At 38.7% G+C, this 19,730-nt stretch overlaps 1 protein-coding gene across 4 annotated transcripts in view; it reads right to left on the reverse strand.

Annotated features, from left to right (window-relative positions):
• Positions 1-253: 253 nt before the first annotated feature.
• The window catches only part of SH3D19 (SH3 domain containing 19), a 170,335-nt gene continuing 150,858 nt past the window's right edge, over positions 254-19,730 (reverse strand). For 3 of the 4 annotated variants that reach the window (XM_040626354.1, XM_040626355.1, XM_040626352.1), the window contains 8 exons: positions 16,375-16,447; positions 14,278-14,408; positions 12,405-12,463; positions 10,356-10,558; positions 9,612-9,667; positions 7,168-7,354; positions 6,677-6,774; positions 1,632-3,569 (listed from right to left, as the gene is read on the reverse strand). In XM_040626354.1, coding sequence (XP_040482288.1) covers positions 3,453-3,569; positions 6,677-6,774; positions 7,168-7,354; positions 9,612-9,667; positions 10,356-10,558; positions 12,405-12,463; positions 14,278-14,408; positions 16,375-16,447 — 924 coding nt within the window. In that variant the 3' untranslated portion in view covers positions 1,632-3,452. Of the gene's footprint in view, positions 583-1,631; positions 3,570-6,676; positions 6,775-7,167; positions 7,355-9,611; positions 9,668-10,355; positions 10,559-12,404; positions 12,464-14,277; positions 14,409-16,374; positions 16,448-19,730 lie in introns of those variants that run through there. The other variant, XM_040626353.1, reaches the window with a different exon arrangement.

Below are 19,730 nucleotides of genomic sequence, written 5' to 3' on the forward strand. Positions count from 1 at the left end.
CCAAAATACTGTAACAGTTTCTGAACTACATGTATATGAAAACCTAGGTTTAGGGACTTTTGATCTTACCGAGAGCATACCCCTACAGAAACACCTTTTCATGATCTGATGTTTCAAGCATTCATAAATCCCTTAGTAAGCCAAAAAGGAATCCCCATTAATGGATCAATTGATGTTTGAGTTTTTAGATAACATCAATAATGTCTACATAAAACTGAGAAGCTAAGCAGGAATTTTTTTTCTTGAAGAGAAATAAATTTAAGACTTTATTCTCTGCAACTCATTCTAATCATACATATTATGCCTGAGAGGTTATGTTTACGAACAATAAAACAGATCAAATCTCCTTCTTTAATTGCCAAAGAGAAATGTATCATTTTAGCACAACAATGGGAATCAGTGGAGCTAGCTGGGTCTTGCTGTAGGCTCTGCCATACCTGTATGACCTTGGGCAAATCATTCAACCCCTGCAGGTTGAGCTCTGGTCTGCAGACTCTTCAGTGGTTTAACAGGATGAGCTTGCAATTAGCAGAGAGGCCCCTAGATGGTGCTGTTGTTCTGACTTAGGCTTTGTACTTTTTTCTATAATTAACAGTGAAGTAAAAAGGCATAGGTTAGAAAATGACTTCCTTTTAGTCCTGAAAAAATTCACTGTTAAGTATTCAAAATGGCTTGAATTATGAATCATATGGCCCATGTGCATCTGGCATTAATTAAAAGGAATTAACCATAAAAGGAATAAACCATTAATGATTATAACGAATATCTCCTATTACAATTAGCTCAAATATCCATTGCTATTTCTCTAGGTGTATGTATCTAAGCCTAAGAAACTGAATAAAAACCAAAAAATTATTGTTAAGAGTTGATGTATAAAAAATGCTATAGAAAAATATTTTGTTTTTTTTCAAATGCTTGTTCTAACAATAAATCCTGATAAATGCACTGATTGTTTTTCACTACGAATGCTTCAGGCTATATTTCCATGAGCACAATGTGATTCCATGAGCACAATGACAGATATATTACATTACCCCCCTGGCTATGTAAACAAGGACATCTTTTTTAAAAAATCTACTTTCTTTAAGTATTTCAAAAGGATGAGAATAATGTATTAAATGACCTCTCTACTTGCAACCCACTAAAGACAAAGGATTTGAAGATTCTAGTTTGAGTAGGCTTGGATGTATGATACCAGGTTTCCCCTAAAATTATGGAAAGGAAAAAGAATACATTCCTAGTGCCCCCCACAATAAATTCACTGAGTATAAAAATTACGTTCAATGAATATAGAGAACAAGGAGGTACCTGTGAAAACCCATCCTGAGCAACATCTTGGCTTTTTGTCAGTTGAGTGGGTAATACGTGTCAAGCAAAAAAAGTGCCACGAAGGAGTGAAATGATACAAAACTGTGAATTTTGTTTCAATGAAGATTTTTGTCAACAAGTTAAAGAGGAAAGATACTGGATCTTGGTGTATCCAAGACAGTACTGCCATGTGTGAAAGCTTTCCATCCATCCAACCATCCATCCAACCAACCAACCTTTACTGAGCCCTGTATGGTGCAAAGGGCTGGGGATATAAAGCTACCATCTCCATTCTCAAAAAACTCAGTGTAGTAGGAGAAAAGGACTTTGAAAAGTTCAGTTCAGTTTATTATAGTGTCAAGTAGATTTACAACTATTGCACTTATCATTCTGCTAACACAAGGCCAAAATTTAAAGAGGGATATTTTTCTCCAATAAAGCTAGGCTTTCACAATCTTTGATATATGACGTCAAAATTACACAGGCAAAATAACATACCTCATGTCCTATTCCAGACACATCCCCCACTTCCTGCTGTTGTGCACCTTGCTGCAAATAAGAATTTAGTTGAGATAATGCTCTAAGTCACTAATTTCTCACGAAATTACTCTTAAGTGAGATTTGATAAGAGTTTTTTTATACTGTCCTCTTTAACCAAAATGTAAGAAAAACAGCTCCCATACTCCAAGATCAATTGTAACCATGTAACTGGAAGATGAAGTTCCATCAAAGACAAAGTAAACATCTCCTCCCTTACAGAACCCCACATGGTGTTCACATAATTGCTGACAACTGGCAGCCTAACTTTTGGGACAGTGGGAAACAATGACAATAGCTAAAAAGTGGCCAAGCACATGAAACTCTTCTCAAAAATGGAAGAAAACAGTGAAGGTTGTCGGGGAAGTGTTTTACATTTTCAATGAAATTCTATTCCATTGATCTGTTTGGAAGATTGTCTTCGACCTATTTGGCTTAAGCCCATAAACTGTAATTGATTCAGTCACATAAAGAACCACTTTTATCTTAAGTCTGGAATGCATAACAAATGGATAGCAGGAAAGTGGTTTTTTATTTACTCTAATAATTTGTGCAGGAATAAGCTGGGGGAAAAAACCCAAAGAAATATCAGCCTAGGGTCTTCTTAAATTATTTTTCATTCTGATTATAGTGGGAAGAAATGAGCTGCGGCGGTTTGGTGTTTTCTGACTTTATAGTTGCTCTGTATTCTGAGATATATGTGATTCATAATGTACCACTATAACAAGACACAGTTTTTATGTATTACTGGGGTAACACAAAGAAAATGAATTTTTCTTTGTGTGGCACCAGTAATTGTCAAAAGAATGATTGCAGATTCAGAAAATGTGCTTTATAATAACCCTGTTAGCATGAAGTATACATGGAAGAAAGAAGGTATGGCAGGTACGTGGAAGGGTTAGTTGTATTAGCAAGGCATTTCAGGATGGTTTTGGTTCTTTTGATAAGATACATCAAATTTTAACGCCCTTTAGATCCTTGGACAAAGGGAAAATATTTAGTAACACAAGGAGCATTTGATGAGCACGAGCTGATGCACCAAGTGCTTACAAAGGCTCCAGCTAGTTAATAAACTGCCCCACCTGAAGTAAAGATTTGCCCTGGTAATAAGGATAATGCGCTTAAATCGTTAGAATTAATCTGAATGTCAAAAATGAAATTTAGATTACCAACCATGTCCTGATAGTTACAGCACGGAGAATATCAAATGTCCTCTTTTTAAACTAAAGTAAAAAATGAAGAAGCACGGTTAATTTCCTTGCGCTGATGCAAAGATGTCCAAGTGCAACTTCTGCTGGTAAGCCTCCCCACGCTGCCACGTCACCCGACGCTTTCCCTGGGGAAGTGTGTACCTGCCTTGCTAACCCTGCCTGATGTCCTCCTTGGTAGGATACCAGGGGTGGTTCATGGGTTTCCACGTGCACGTTTCTAGCGTGAATGAAAGCGGACTACAAAACCTAGACATATTCTGCTTTCAGAAAATTCTAGTGTACCACGTACAGCATAGATATTTTTCAGTTTAAAAAAATAGTGCAAACATGTATCTGATAGTCAAAGTGATAGTTCAAGTGAGTTCTTGTGCCAAAGAACACAGTCAAGCTTCACCTTCAGCTGACTTGTAAAAACTGAACGTAGTTTTTGGGAAAAATTCCAGATTTTCCCATTAGTTCTCCACTCATCCAGTCATCATCTACAGATTCCAGCTCTGTTATGATGTCCCCAGCCTGTAAGAAGACACAAATTGGAAATAATGATTATCTTCTGTTGAGAATAAGCATGGTTACGCAGCTTCCTTGGAGAGGCATGCTTAATCTTCTCTTGATGTCACTATCTTGATTTGCCCAGTGGATTAAATGACAACGCCACACAGATGACTAGACCTTACAACACCATTTGTTTGTATGCCTCTTCTCAGAGCCCGTTCCTTCACCGTTATCACCCTCACTGCACGTTTAGTTTTCCTGCTTGCATTCTGTGCCCCCCAAATTCACTGCTCCTAATCTAAAATTCTTCTTTAAGAACAGTAAGTACTACATGTCATATATGTTATATACATTCTTTTCATGTAACAATCATTTATTGTGCACCCAATATGTGTCACACACTCTTCTGAGTATTAGGGATACAGCAAAGAATAAAGACCTCATTTTAGAGGAGGGAAGCAAGTAAATAAGCCAGCCCAGGAGGACAGAAAGTGTGGGGTTGCTATCTCATTAGCTCCAGCCAGGGAATGGCCCACTGAAGGTGATATTTAAGCAAAGACTTAAAGGTAAGAGACTCCACGTGCTTACCACACGTAGTCCTAGTCTAGGCACTCTACAGGGATTAACTCACTTAAACAACACTGCAGGCCTAGCGGTGGGTACTGTTATTTTGCCGTTTTAGAGAGTATTTTTATAGACTTCTTTATTTTACTTTAAAGAGGAGGAGACTGAAGCTCAGAGAGATTCACAGCTTCCTTGGGGCTGCATGTCTACTTGGTGGTAGGAACAGGATTCCAATCTAGTGTGATTTCAGGGCCGGTGTTGCGAACCTTTGGGTAACACGGCCACCATGTTTTACAGTGGACTTTTTACTTAGAAAGGCTCTTACCATAACTGCCTTTTCTGAACATCCTGAGAATTTTGCACTGTACATTTATCCTTCCACATAATGGTGTCCTCCTCTACCATTTGGTTTATTCCGTGCTTCTCTGGCCTCACCATCAAACTTACATTCAGTCCTGTCTTTAGAGCTTCTCCCTGACTCAGAATATCTGATTTACCCTCATCAAGTTAGTCAAAGGGACTGTGTGTCTTATTCATGTATGAACTGTAATTCCTCAACAGATGAAGACATTTTTGAAATTATCTCCTGAAACCATTTTGTTCTTTATGGATTCTAACTATTTCTTAGAATCTGGGTTTAAGATTCTATAATGGTTCGGGATGACCCTGGCTACTTTTAAGAATATCTTTATCAGGCTAAATGGATTTTATTTATAGCACTAGTACATTGCCCTCTGGAAAAATGGTTTGATTTAAGGCCTTTCTTTATGGAAAATGGAAAGGAAAAATGCTGACTATCAAATGTCATTAATTTACTTTACTCTGCCAAAATCTGTAAAAATTCTGGCTGTTCATAGTTTCTATTATAATTAAGTTCCTTCTGGTTCCTAAATTATAACATAATAGTTAAAGGAAACTTTTTTTTGGGGGGGGGGCTCTGGTCCTTATGTACATACCATGTGAGTTTTAATGGCTAGGACAATTTCTTTTTGAAAAAAGTTCTAATATTCTGTGTATTTAATAAAATAGTAATGATTAACAATACTGATAGCAGTGCAGAATCCCTTAACTAAAAAACTGTAGAACTACCTTGTTTACGGTCCGTCATTTATAAAATGAAGACAACCTATTTTCTGGAGAATACTGTGAATTCTGTTATTATTTACACTGATATAACGTAAACAAAGGCCAAAATAACATCCAAAAAGTCTGAATCCGGATTGTTCACTTGCAGTAACACTTTATGTAAAGATTAAAAGAATGAAGTTTGAGCCACCGATTCCCATGACTGAGAAAGACTAGAACAACAGTTTCCAAACATTTGGATTTTGAGAACCAAGAAATTAAGGGTGCGGGGAGGGGGTGGGGACTGATATAAGGTTACCAAATTATAATTCTGCATAAGAAATATTTACTAACAGCATTTTCTAAGAGAAATGACATTTTACTATGAAAAGGAAGAAATTCCCAGAAGAATGGAAAACTCCTAACAAAATAGGGAAGTTAGCAACTTTATAATGATTTATCTCTGTATGCCCCTTACTCTGTGACTTCCCAATGTCACCTTCGTTTCCTTTGTTTTGTTTTAGACAGGTGGTGGGGCAACGGCTGTTTTAAGTCTCCTCTTCTCCAATCACTCCCTGATGCTTTAATTCTTTCTATGGCATTCATGCCTCTGGCTGAGTATCCGATGATGGGAGAATTTCCCAGAATCTGACGCAGGCTGTTCTGATGGCAACTGCTGCTAACCCCACCCTCCTTCCTCTTGGAACAGTCACAAAGTACTGTCCTGAGTGCCTTTCTCTGACCATGGTCCAACTGTAGGCTGGGGAAACAGGATCATGGAAATATTCTTTTTACTCTTTAAAAAACAATCAAAAAAGAAGAGGAACTTCTTCGGTAAAGTACTATTAAATTTTAGGCCGCTAAAAAAAAACAACAAACCTTTGTAGGGTCAGCTGGCTGACTCAGAAGAGCATGTGACTCTTTATCTCGGGGTCATGAGTTCAAGCCCCACGCTGGGTGTGGAGATGACATACATACATATATACATACATACATAAATAGGCCTTTGCATAGGAGCTTAACCTTTTGGGATCATTTCCCCAAAGTCCAGTCAGTATCTTTGTGGACAAGACTCCAGTGTCTTATGAAGACTGCTGCAGTGGCCAACTATAGTAGGTACCATCTGATTTCTCCACTGATTTCAAAGACATGACAGCCGCAGGCTGCAAAGGCCATGGAGAGAATTATGCTTCACTAGGGCTACCAGTGAAAACCTCAGTATTGTTGAGATCAGATGTTACAAGGTCTAGGAATAAGGAATTCATTTGGGGATTATGGGGCTATCAAGCCAGTAAGGTTTTTAAGTTCTTAAATGCCTTGCTGATAATTTAAATGTGCCCTATTCACTTTCTCTAATCCCGTCCATTAGAGTTAGGGTCCGAGAGCTGTTCATTCCTGGCTAATGACCAATACTCCACCCAAATGTTCCACTCTTCAGTGGAAGACACTTCAAAATTTATAGCTATTTAATGCAGTTACCAAAAAATACACATTCTGACCTTGAAGGAAAGCTCATCTTCATTCTCCCCATGGAAATCATATAAGGCTTTGGCCTTTTTCCCCTTCAGTGCTAAAGCAGACATACTTTTTGCCTCAGCTGTGAAGACACCAAAAATTCAAACATATTTAGAAAGACATTGGACTAAGACACAAATCAAACATTTCAAGAAGCCCCCCTTCTCATTCCTGGGACAGAATAATTTCAATTAATTTTGAATTTACTTAACTTGCAAAAAGAGGATGTTTTCTTAACAGGAAAAAAACTATACAGCATACATTTAGTAGACAAAATTAGCCACTATGAAGTGAAGGCATTTTTGTCTTTATTTTCCCCCATAACGCCGACAAAGTATATGAAGACAGTCTGCATACATTTATGAATCAACTCTTTCAAATGCAGGCAAACAAGTTACATCGAGCATGGCCAGAGGGAAGAGGAATATCTATCGCTCCCCTCCAAGAGTAGCAGTCATTTCTGCACTTGTCATACCTGGGCAGGGCCGCACAAAGACTGCTGGGAAGATCCCCTCCCTGTCACGCAGTCTGCCCTTGTACCAGTCAGAGTCCACGTGCTCAAGGATCAGGATCCGGTCTCCCCTCTTGAAGGATAAGTCATCACTAGTCTCTGCTGTAAAACTGTGAAGGGCTTCACACCATTCTCCAGAAAGACTACCATCCTGTTACAAACCAGAAGTTTGGTAAGAAATGTGAGATTTTGTTTGACATTAATTTCTACAAAGCTTAAAAAAGTAGTGTGGGGGGGAAGCTAAAGGGGTCAAAGATTTCAAAGCTTGAAGGCTTCTTTAAATCACCCAACACTTTATGTTTGCTACCAACTTTCAGAAATAAAAGGGTTTTTTTGTTTTGTTTTTTTTAAAGATTTTATTTATTTATTTGACAGAGAGAGCCAGCGAGAGAGGGAACACAAGCAGGGGGAGTGGGAGAGGAAGAAGCAGGCCCCTAGCAGAGGAGCCTGATGTGGGGCTCGATCCCAGAATGCCGGGATCACGCCCTGAGCCAAAGGCAGACACTTAACGACTGCGCCATCCAGGCGCCCCCAGAAATAAAAGTTTTCAATCACTTTTTTCTTAAAATAGAATTCCAAATGACAGGTATGATGAGATTTGTAGCTTTTCTGCTTTTAAGGTATATACAATGCTTAAGCAAAAACTTTTTTCTAATTGCGATCTTAACATCTATAACATGAGTTATATTAAAAATATTAGGTAAAACATACAGTATTTATGTATAGTATTTATGACACTATGAAAAAATTCTGGTGAAGCATATAATTTTCAGTGAAGCTCTTCTTTACCTAAATTAGGAAGGATCAGAATGGGCAATCTATTAATTTCAGGTCTTTACCTGATTCAGGGGCTATCAGATTCCACTGCATGGGACTTCATTAACTCACACTTTTAATTTTATGAGGTATAGTTAGCTCCAAGGCTGGCACGGTAATGACCCAAACGTGGTGGGCTAGTACGATGAAATGCTCCAACAGGAATGCTTTAACCGCCACCCACCCCCCACACCAGAGGAAGGTTTTGCTCTGCAAAAAGGCATCTCTGCCACGCCAGGATGGGAACCCCATGTTTGAGGAGCCCAAGCAGGGAAGAGAGGAAAATGTGAAGGCAAAGGCTTGGAGACAGACGGGCCTGGGTGCTAGACCGAGCCTCAGATTCATCTTAGTGCTAAGTATTGTTGCAAGGACTGAATGAGATAATGCACGGTGCACACCTGGCAGAGCACCTAGCATATCTGAAGTTCACCACAACAGATGGGTTGCAACACAAAAACAAAAAAAATAAGCAAACAAAAACCCCTCTTGCTCCTGCACTTGAGTAACCAATCTTCAAAAATGGTACTTTCAACTCCCAAGAAATGCAGGCACTAATGTGAACATTTCCTTCTGGAGAACTGTAGTCACCTTCTTTCCTGTTTGGCTTTATCAGTGGGCAGGGATCAAAGAATTTAGAGACACATAGCCCAATTACCATTGACATTTTGGTAAACATGACCCCATCAGGCTCACTCTTCTAAAACAGGTCATAAAAACAATGGAAATCATCCACATTACTATTCCATTTAAACACTTTTGAAGTCATGCTATACAGCGTAAAATTTTTAATCCATTTTTTTCTCTTTCCCATTATAAAAATAATACAAATGTTCCCAAACATTTGGCAAGCTGGAAAATGTATGAAGAAGTGGGGAAAAGACCCACCCCCCTACAGTCTTACTACCTAAAGACAACTGCATGTTAGCAACTTAAATATATTCCTTCTGGTCTTTTTATGCTATATATTCAATTTCCCTATAACATATGTTTTCCTCCCATGACATTTGCCTTATAAATCTAGTATTCATGGCCTCAGAACATTCTCCTGATAATGGTCATATTTAGGTTGCTTCCAATTTTTTCCTATTATAAAAACACCACTATGACCATCTTTGTGACTAAAATCTTTTTTTTTTTTTCAGATGTGGAGGGAGCAGGCAAAGGGGCAGAGGGAGAGAACCTCCAGCAGACTCTGTGCTGAGCACAGAGCCTCACGTGGGGTTTGATCCTACGACCTTAAGATCACGACCTGAGCTAAAAGAAACCACGAGTTGGATGCTCAACCGACTAAGCCACCCAGGCGCCCTTTAAAAGTTTTTTTTAATATCAGTCCCTTACAGTATCTCTTTTATGAATATTCCAATCATGTCTCTTTCCTTGTTTTCTATCAGGGTTTGCAAGTCCTTCTAACGCATTTGTATGAGCTCTATTATACACAAGAAAGATAGTAACCATCTAACCATTTGTTTCAAACATTTGCTCCATGAATTGAAAAATGGTTTATAACATTTTCTCTTGGTAACTATGATTTTAATATTCCTCCCAGAGTTGAAATCTGGTTTTCATTACAGTTGCCTATTCAAGCAGCCTACCTGAGAATTTGCACCAGAATCTTCTTTTTTGGTCTTGGGTGGTGGTACCTTTGTGCCTATGTTAAAGGAAAAAAAAAAAAAAAAGTTCAAACTTTAGATGTGAAGACCATGTACCAGTTCTGGAGAAAAACTGCAGGGAGAGAATAAAAAGTATGGGACTCTAAATCAGTCTCTTCATGTACTGGCTGACTCTGACCGGCGCCACCCTCTCTGGGCTTGTTTCCTTTACTGCAAAGTGAAGGACAATACACATTAGTTATACTAGATAGTCTGCTTCTGTTTAAAAGTCTATGATTCTTTGCCATTTCTGATATGAAGCTATTGCTAATTACCTGAACACCAAAACCAGATCTTTGAGATTACAATGGTTATCCCAGTAATGACTATTATTACCTTTTTTTTTTATTTTTTTAATTTTTTTTAAGATTTTATTTATTTATTCGATAGAGACAGAGACAGCCAGCGAGAGAGGGAACACAAGCAGGGGGAGTGGGAGAGGAAGAAGCAGGCTCATAGCAGAGGAGCCTGATGTGGGGCTCGATCCCATAACGCCAGTATCACGCCCTGAGCCGAAGGCAGACGCTTAACCGCTGTGCCACCCAGGCGCCCCTATTATTACCTTTAAAAATAATTTCTTTCTACTTTTAAAAATATGAATTATTAAGCAGCTTAAGTATTATCCTATTATTTGGTTTAGCTGAATTAGGAAAGAACAAAATAAAAAATCATATTCTCTATACTCACTTGGAACATTTGCACCAGAGGTGGGATGACCCTCCACGAGTTCTACAAAGTTGAGGGGGAAAATCCCAGTTCTATCTCGAAGTTCTCCTCTGGCCCATTCTTCATTCACATACTCTTTAAGAATAATAATTTCTCCCTCTGAGAAGCTTAACTCATCCTTCTGGTCTCCGATATATTCAAACCGAGCGACACATCTTGGGCCTCTGAACAAAAAAGATCATGGTTATAGGTTAAACTAGAGAGTACTAACTTTTAAGATGCTTTAAAACCTTCATTCGGTCTTTCAATAAATATTTACCCTGTGTTTACTATGGAACAAGATACACTAGGTAGAATTGAAAATTTTCCATGAAAAAGAATAAGCTACATTTCTAAATGATAGTCCTTACTTTTTAGGTATGAACCTATTCGCTCAAAAAGGCTAAAGGAAAAAAAAAAAGGCTAACGTTAAGGTCACAGAGTTCATGCAGAATTCCAAACGAGTGCCTGGGTGGCCAGTCTACACTGGCCCATCTTTTGATCACCTTTACTTCACTGCATGTGTCTCTGTATGCTTGGGCCACAGAAATCCATTGCTGAAGCCGACCCTCTCAACTGTTAACTGCACCGAGTTCAGGAGTGCCAACCCTGAGAATCTCAGGGCAGACACGACACTTCGATGGCAGAATGCAATGGGCATCAGCTAGAAGGGGAGATGCTCAATGTATGTTGAATCATCAGTGAGTTGTCTATATACACGGTCTTCACAACTAGAAAGTTTGAAGAAAACAGAAACTTGGCCAATTGTAACAGTCTTAAACTTAATACTGTTGTTTTAAAGATTTCTATAATCACCTTTAAAAAGGCTTCACTTCTGAGAATGAGGACAATCCTTTAACGATCTGCAAATGTGACTGAAAATGAAAGTAGAGATAAAACAGTGTCTCCAGAAGGCATGATTTAATACCAAACCTTCGCTTTAAGGCTTGAGAAAGGAAGTCTCAGAAGCAACAGTCGAAGGAGATGCAATTGCCTGAAGAGAAAAGGCTGGTCCTGGCACCAATCAAAGTCTGAATGATCAATGGCTGTGAAAGCCCGCTTTCAATTCAACCTGCTGACACAGTAAACACTGCTTAAGAATAGGAGAAGAATTGAACCTGAAATAGAATTCAACTACTGTGACATCAGAAATTTTCTTATTTGCAGTAACCTTTGCATTTATTTTCTGAAGTCCTCGGAGAGCATCTCCTTATGTCTGACCTATTCAAAGACAGGTTTACAGTCTTCAGCAGGTAGTGAATTCTACTAATTTGCTCATCTAACTGGAATATAAAGTTGCATCGTGCCACTGTTTTAAGTCACAAAGGAGTTACACTGGTGCATAAAAGGGTACATAAATTCATGGAAAGGTCTTCAGACATAAAGGAAGACCCTCCAATTTAACTTCCTTTACTCTCTTCTCATTCCTCTTAAAAACAAAACAATACAAAATGTCTAGCAGTTTTTGTAGGGTTCCTATTTCTATAAGGTTAAAATATTTTCTGTGACAAAAAGAGCTGAATCTTCTCAATAATCTGTCAGTAGATCAACACCAGAAGCCCAAAGAAAATGCATCGGATAACAAAACTGTCTCTGCTCCAGTTCAGGCCAGGCTGTGTGGGGGCTGCTGCAGGAGTTAGTCTGTGGCTGTCTGTATGTCCCGTATGACGTGGAGTGTTGCTCCTGCCAGCTTCTATCAGCAGGATGCATTTCTCAGAATCTTAATTCACAAAGGCTTTTTATTTTTATCTATTCATTTATTTTTTAAAAAGATTATATTTTTAAGTAATCTTTACACTTAACATGGGGCTTGAACTTACAACCCTGATATCAAGAGTCTCATGCTCTTCTAACTGAGCCAGTCAGGCGCCCCCCACGAAGGCTTTTTAAACAAGTTTTCCTCATAATTACAAAGACACACCGAGCAGGTGAATAATGACACATCTGAGGTGTTTTAAGTTTGGTAATTCTTTATGATATAAATGCTTGCCTCCTTCGCATTTCGTGCAAAAGAACACAAATAGAACTTACTTAACACAACGAGATGAAATGGATTCTCTTTTCCCATTTGCTCCTTCTGGAACATCAATCTGTAAAGACAATGTCAAAGAAACAATTTCATGTTTTCAGATTTTAGTAAGGTAAATTTAAGGCTAATTAGGAAATAATATGTGATTGAAATGAGCCAGTTTACATAGGTATTAAGCTGATGAAGCAGTATCGTAGGTGCTAAAAGGGAGGAAATCCAGAATTTGGGTTTTGGAAAAAAGGATGTAACCTGGGTAACAGCCTTTCTTGAATAGCCAATCAATCCTCTTATTTGCTGGAATAAGCACACTGATAGCGTTCTACCCTGGACTGAGTTTTCTCTCTCCCACATCCTCTAAGTTGAAAGCTTCTGATGAGGAGGACTCAAGACAGAAACCAGGCAGCAGGCACTCGTGCACCACTCCACCTATTTCAAAGCGTTGGTAGAATTTTGCAATACTTTCCTGACCCCCAAATAAAACCTTTCAATCAAACTCGTGGATTCTGTTTTCCTTACTCTGGAACCTTTTCTCTTCCTTCAGTGTGACTAGGGAAGGAAGAAAGGAATGAGTACTCAGTGAGCGTCTATGAAGTGGCAGGCACTTTATAGAATACCTTATTTACAAGGCTCCGTAGAGCTGGGTTGTCATAAAATATTTGACCATGATGCACTAAGGCTGAAAACTACTAAGGTTTTGAGGTTTATGTGAAATAAATCAGCACCCTTCCTGATAAATTCTAAAAGTCTTAAAACAATTTTTTAAACTTGTAGGCTTAGAAGTGGCATTTATACCAATAATGTGGCAGATTGGGTGTGATTGATTTCAGCGTGGTCACTGTGCTTTTGAAAGTACTGCTACATTGGGCAGAAGAAAAATGAGGAAGAATACTAAAACTTACATTATTCTTAATATTAATTTAGAGAATGCGGTTAGATTTCTCCAAAGAATCAGGGCATATATATACTGGACAATTTTTAAGACCCTCATTTTAGAATTCAAGAGACTCAAACTCATTTATATTTGAAAAATACAGGTTTTCTATTGTTTTGTTTCCTAGATTTCTGATGTAATGGAAGATCCTTGGCTTTTTCCCCTTCAAATAAGCTGTTAATGCTCAACAATTTAAGCTAGCTTTATTGATATCTTCCAGTATCAATAAGTTAAAACAGGGACTGAGTTATACTCTTCCTACTGATATAAATGTTCAAGTGGCAATCTGATTTTCTCTTGGTGTTTCACAGACACCCGGGGTTAGCACTGAGGGCCCTACAATATGGACTCACATATTGTAGACTGTGAGGGTGTAAAAAATTCTGATACTTTAATATAATTTTTTCCAATCAGAATCAAAGTTATTATGTGAAAAACCATGAATGGACCACTACCTCCAATGAAAGTACTTTAGTATTACCAAATCTTTTTTTTTTTTCATGATGGAAATAAATGGGAATGGAAAGGATGAAAGAAACCAAAAGTGAAATGTATGTGGTACCATAACCTCAGGGAACATTCCTTTGGGACTATCTGGTACTATTTAATTGTTGTTTACTAAAGGTTTCAAAGAGTTAATATTTATTGTTTAGTGCCTACCCACCCCTCCGAGTTGGTTTGCCAGGTGACCTGCAGTCATTTTCCACCCTAGGGTTTCAGACGCATTTAGGCATTAAGTTCTAATACTCCATATAATATAATAATTATTAATCATTATCTAGTTGAACAAACTTTCATTTTTTGAATTTTCCAAATACCAGATGCATCAATGGAAGAGTGTGAACTAGAATATAAGAAACTAGGCTTCTGTTTTCTTCCCGAATTGCAAGTTACACAGAACCCACAGAAAATACGACAAATTTAAACCAGCACTACCCACTTACAATTACTTTGACGTAGTTGGCAGGAAATATGCCAGTCTGGTTTCTACATTTCCCTCTATACCAATCTGGGTCTATTTTTTCCAGAAGATAAACAATTTCTCCAGAAGTGAGGTGCAAATCATCAGCTTGCTCTGTAACATAAAATTGTAATTATGTATATGATGAATTCTCTTGGTTGCTGATTTGATTAAAGCAGAGCACAAAGTAACATTTACTTCTGTCCACTGAGGCAGTATGTTCTACTGATTCTGAGAACACATTACCCCAATCAAATTGACTTAAAAAATATATTCTTTTTGGGGGGATATTGTTATTACGAGCTTCCTCTTTAAAGACCAAATCAGATGCATTTACCATGTATTGATAGATAGGAAATGGTTAAAAAAAAATTGTGCTGGCCAATGGTTCCTACTGGGCCGATATAAACCCTTTGCTGAATACATATTGAACAATGAAAGATTTTATAGACATGGTATAATATTCTTATTATTCTCAATCATGCTTAAAAATCATTTTAATCTCAAAATATTAACTAAGGGACTACTACAGCTCTTTAGCAAGCAAATGTACTCACACTAAAATAAAAATCAGTCTACCGAGTAGATGAAAAGAGGTATTAAATCAGGAGTTTATTTGTAGTTTTGTAATCTTGGATATAAAAGGTATTTAAAAAGAGGCAGCCCACGGAATGGGAGAATATATTTGCAAATGATACTACAGATAAAAGACTGGTATCCAAGATCTACAAAGAACTTCTCAAACTCAATACACAAGAAACAAATAAACAAATCATAAAATGGGCAGAAGATATGTCCAACGATGACATACAAATGGCTAACAGACACATGAAAAAATGTTCAAAATCATTAGCCATCAGGGAAATTCAAATCATAACCACATTGAAATACCACCTTACGCCAGTTAGAATGGCAAAAATTGACAAGGCAAGAAACAACAATTGTTGGAGAGGATGTGGAGAAAGGGGATCCCTCCTATATTGTTGGTGGGAATGCAAGTTGGTACAGCCACTCTGGAAAACCGTGTGGAGGTCCCTTAAAAAGTTAAAAATTGAGCTACCCTATGATCCAGCCATTGCACTACTGGGTATTTACCCCAACTATACAGACGTAGTGAAGAGAAGGGCCATATGCACCCCAATGTTCATAGCTGCATTGTCCACAATAGCTAAATCGTGGAAGGAGCCGAGATGCCCTTCAACAGATGACTGGATTAAGAAGTTGTGGTCCATATATACAATGGAATATTACTCAGCTATCAGAAAGAACGAGTTCTCAACATTTGCTGCAACATGGACGGCACTGGAGGAGATAATGCTAAGTGAAATAAGTCAAGCAGAGAAAGACAATTATCATATGGTTTCTCTCATCTATGGAACATAAGAACTAGGAAGATCGGTAGGAGAAGAAAGGGATAAAGAAAGGGGGGTAATCAGAAGGGGGAATGAAACATGAGAGACTATGGACTCTAAGAAACAAACTGAGGGCTTCAGGGGGGAGGGGGGTGGTGGAATGGGATAGTCTGGTGATGGGTAGTAAGGAGGGCACGTATTGCATGGTGCACTGGGTGTTATACGCAACTAATGAATCATCGAACTTTACATCAAAAAAAAATTAAAAAAATAAAAATTGATTATAAAAAATGTGTATTTTCATCTCGTAAGTAATAGCTAAGCTATGTATGCAGGTTTTGCAACTCTTAGGAGAAAATCATTTCACTTATTAAATTAGAATTAATTTCATTATTAACTGTTAATTGGTATGCACTGTTTTTAAAGAGTAAAAAGTTTACAATTGGTAGGCAATTTGCTATTTGTTCGTTGTAAGGGCTTCTCCCCCTCTCTCTGCCTCCCCTCACTCTCTCTCACAGGGAGTTTCAAAGGCAAGGGAATGCAGCTAAGCTCTCTGGAATGGTTGGGTACGATCGACCCTTCCTGAAGGCAGGGTGATAGATAAGATGACCTTTCCAATCCAGAAATCTGTTGGCACAGAAAATGAAGATGTCCTTGAGAGGTTAACTCGGGGAAGATGACTGCCTGGGGATTCTAAGGCTCTAGCACTTGATTATTTATGTGCTTACCTGCTGGAAAATCATGAAGGACAACAGCATGAGGGGCACTACTGTCAACAGGCTTCTGAACATGGTTTGGATCCTGAGGGGGAAAACAGGGCTGTGAATGAAGTGTGCAGGATGGATGCTGGATTTGCTATTCACTCTGAGACCATTTTCTTTTCTCATTAGAATCCTCTTGACACAATTACATTCTGAGTACAAGATGCAAACCACACAGTTGAGCCAAACAAGGGAATTATTATCAAGTTGAAAAGGCATGTGTCCTTGCCAAGGGAGGACAGAAATAACTACTGTAATATCCCCCAGCATTTTTTTGAAACCAAGAGAGTAAAAAATAAAAGGGAATTAACTTTTTATTTTATTTTTTAAAAAACTGGTACCATTCTACTCTGAAGTGTGGTTTTTGATCTGTGTACCTTGCCAAGGTCGCTTTTTCCTTAAATTACGGTCAGTACTAAATCTCAAGAACAGAGCCTTAAAAGTTGAGTCTTCATTAAAATGGTAAAAGAAGAAAACTCTGCAATTTATACTCTTGCCTTTCATAATGAAAAGAGCTAATGACTTCCACAAAAGTGTAATTCACAAAAAGTAAAATCTATTTCATTTATTACCACTTAACTGAATGCTTTCTCTAACTTGAAGGCCAATGACACTACCTCCCATGCCTCACCCGGATTTTCTATTAATCTAAATGGTTTATTCAACAGTAATTCTAAGTAAATTAGCAAAGAGAATTCAGTATTCTCTACCCACGTAGCCAACTTCTTAGATTGGCTAGGGGAGTGAGTAAAGTTGAAGAGCGACCTTTTCTCATTGACAAGCGGCTCTTATTCTTAGTTTAATATGAACAGTCAGGCTTATCATCATCATCATCTAATCTGACTAAATGGTATTATTTGGAGTTCTAACTTTAAACTCTTTAACACTCACAAACCTGTGAACTGAATGAAGGCAGACTGATCACCTCATCTTTTAACCAAAATGCCCCCTGGAGGGGCATGCTGTATTCTCTCAAGCTAGGTAAACAGAAATACTAATTTAGGCCAAGACGCAGTGGTCAATGGCAGCTCACTACACTAGCTTACCAAAGTAACCCTGATACTTTCTTGGAAGCTGCTCAGTGCTTTTCTCTAAATAAATGAGCATGATGGGAATTTTAGGAATTATGGAAAGGAACTGTGAGGTATTTGCAGTCTGGAGGGGCTTTAAAAAATTATTATGTGTGTATGGGTGGTTTTCTTTTTTTTTTTTTATTTATGTCTGTGGCAAAGGAATTCAGTAAATGATGTCATTCATATAATGAATTCATCATTCAGTAAATGATGTCATTCAGTAAATGATGTCAGGCTACAATGGCTATCCATTTGGAAAAAATCAAGCCAGAGGCTTATCCCACACCAAACACAAACAGAATCTTCAAAGGGCCCAACAATCTGAACATAACCAAGCCTGGGAGGGTAGAAGACGGGGGACAGTAACTTGAACCTCCCAATTAGTTTCCCTTGTCCGTCTTCAATGCAAAGACTTCCCCAGCAATGCTGCTATCAACCTGGCCTGGCAGCTGAGGGCCAAGACAAGCCGCTCCAGAGGGTCGGCCACAAGGGGTCAGTACGACTCAGACCACACCATCAGGGTGGGTGTCTGGCAGGTAAATCGAATATGTTCCAAAGCTCTAACAGGACTATAATTGCTGCTACCAATGAGTAATAAAAAATGCTAATATTCAGTATTTACTCACGATGCACCACTCACCAGGTTAAACAACTTCCTTATATGCGTTAATTAGCTCTTCTAAGTCCTTAAACATCTTTGAGATAGCATTCACAGACCATAAAATCCACCCACTTACAGTGTACCTAGTTTTTGCAAATTCACAGAATTGTGCAACTCTCACCAAATCTAAGTTTAGACCATTTTTATCACTCCCTAAAGAAACCCCTCCCCATTAGCAGTCACTCCCCCTGCTCCCTCCCCGTGGTCCCAGGCAGCCACTACACTACCTTCCAGATTTACCTCTTGTGCACTTTTATATAAATGGAATCATACAATAAATCAATTCTAAAAAAAACTCTGTGGAGTTATCGTAACTATTTCTCACATTAAAAAAAATGGAAGTTTAGAGAGGTTAAAGAACCACCTGGGGTGATGTATGGTGAACTGAAACCCAGCTCCCTGGGACATAATCTGTGCTCACAATGAGGCACTAGGTAACCATCTCCCACTCTCCCCATGATCTGAGACGTTCAGCCTCAAAGGCTAATGACCACGATGTTCTGTTTACTAAGGGAGGGGAGAGCGGAACTCATTTTTCGAAATCCTTACCCTAAACCTACGCTTACAAATAGGTAAGTTTTATTTTTCTAAAAAATGGAATGCTAGCCATGAACCCAGAGTCTAAAGGGGGCTTCATTTTGGTATTACCAGTAGTTGGCCGATGGAGGCCAGGTGTCTTTAAGTCTACGGTAGAAGGGAAAGGAAGGTAATGTTTATTTTATTTTATTTTATTTTTTAAAGATTTTATTTATTTATTTGACAGAGAGAGACAGCCAGAGAGAGGGAACACAAGCAGGGGGAGTGGGAGAGGAAGCAGCAGGCTCCTAGCGGAGGAGCCCGATGTGGGTCTTGATCCCAGAACGCTGGAATCACGCCCTGAGCTGAAGGCAGACACTTAACGACTGCGCCACCCAGGCGCCCCGGAAGGTAATGTTTAAAATGGAAGAAACTGGGGCTCCTGGGTGGCTGAGTCAGTTGAGCGTGGGCTGTGATCCTAGGGTCGAGCCCCGCGTTGGGCTCCCTGCTCAACGGGGAGCCTGCTTCTCCCTCTCCCCGCCCTGCTCTTGCTCTCTCTTGCTATCTCTCTTAAATAAATCAATATTAAAAAAATAAAGTGGAAAAAACTTTGGACTGTTATAAAAGAATAACTTCTCATTTTTTTTAGCTTCTGTTTTATCAAGGAAAGTTTTTGGCAGTACGACTCGCACTATTACCCACCAGTGTGTTCTCAGAGAGGAAGGACAGCTGTGACAGATGGATACTGCTACACCAAAACTAAGAGAAAATGAGCAACAGGGGAACTTTCCCCGTGTGGACTGGACTAAAGTTGGAATTTCAGTATCCCAGGTGTGATGAGTTTAACACCTATCTTCTCTGCTCTCCAAAATACCAATTTTTACGTTTCTTAGCAAACTTCAAGAGATAAACTGCCCTCTAAGAAGAAAGAACTGGACTAGATTTTGAAAACTAGGACAAACGACAAACCAGATACTTGCCTTGCGTTAGATGACAGGTGGCCACTATTTTTCATGTGTGCCACATTAACTAACAGACAGTGAATATCTAACCAGATAACCCAAGAAGCTCTT

This window comes from Ursus maritimus, unplaced genomic scaffold (genome assembly GCF_017311325.1).
Source record: "Ursus maritimus isolate PB19 unplaced genomic scaffold, ASM1731132v1 scaffold_11, whole genome shotgun sequence".
Taxonomy (NCBI): Eukaryota; Metazoa; Chordata; class Mammalia; order Carnivora; family Ursidae; genus Ursus; species Ursus maritimus.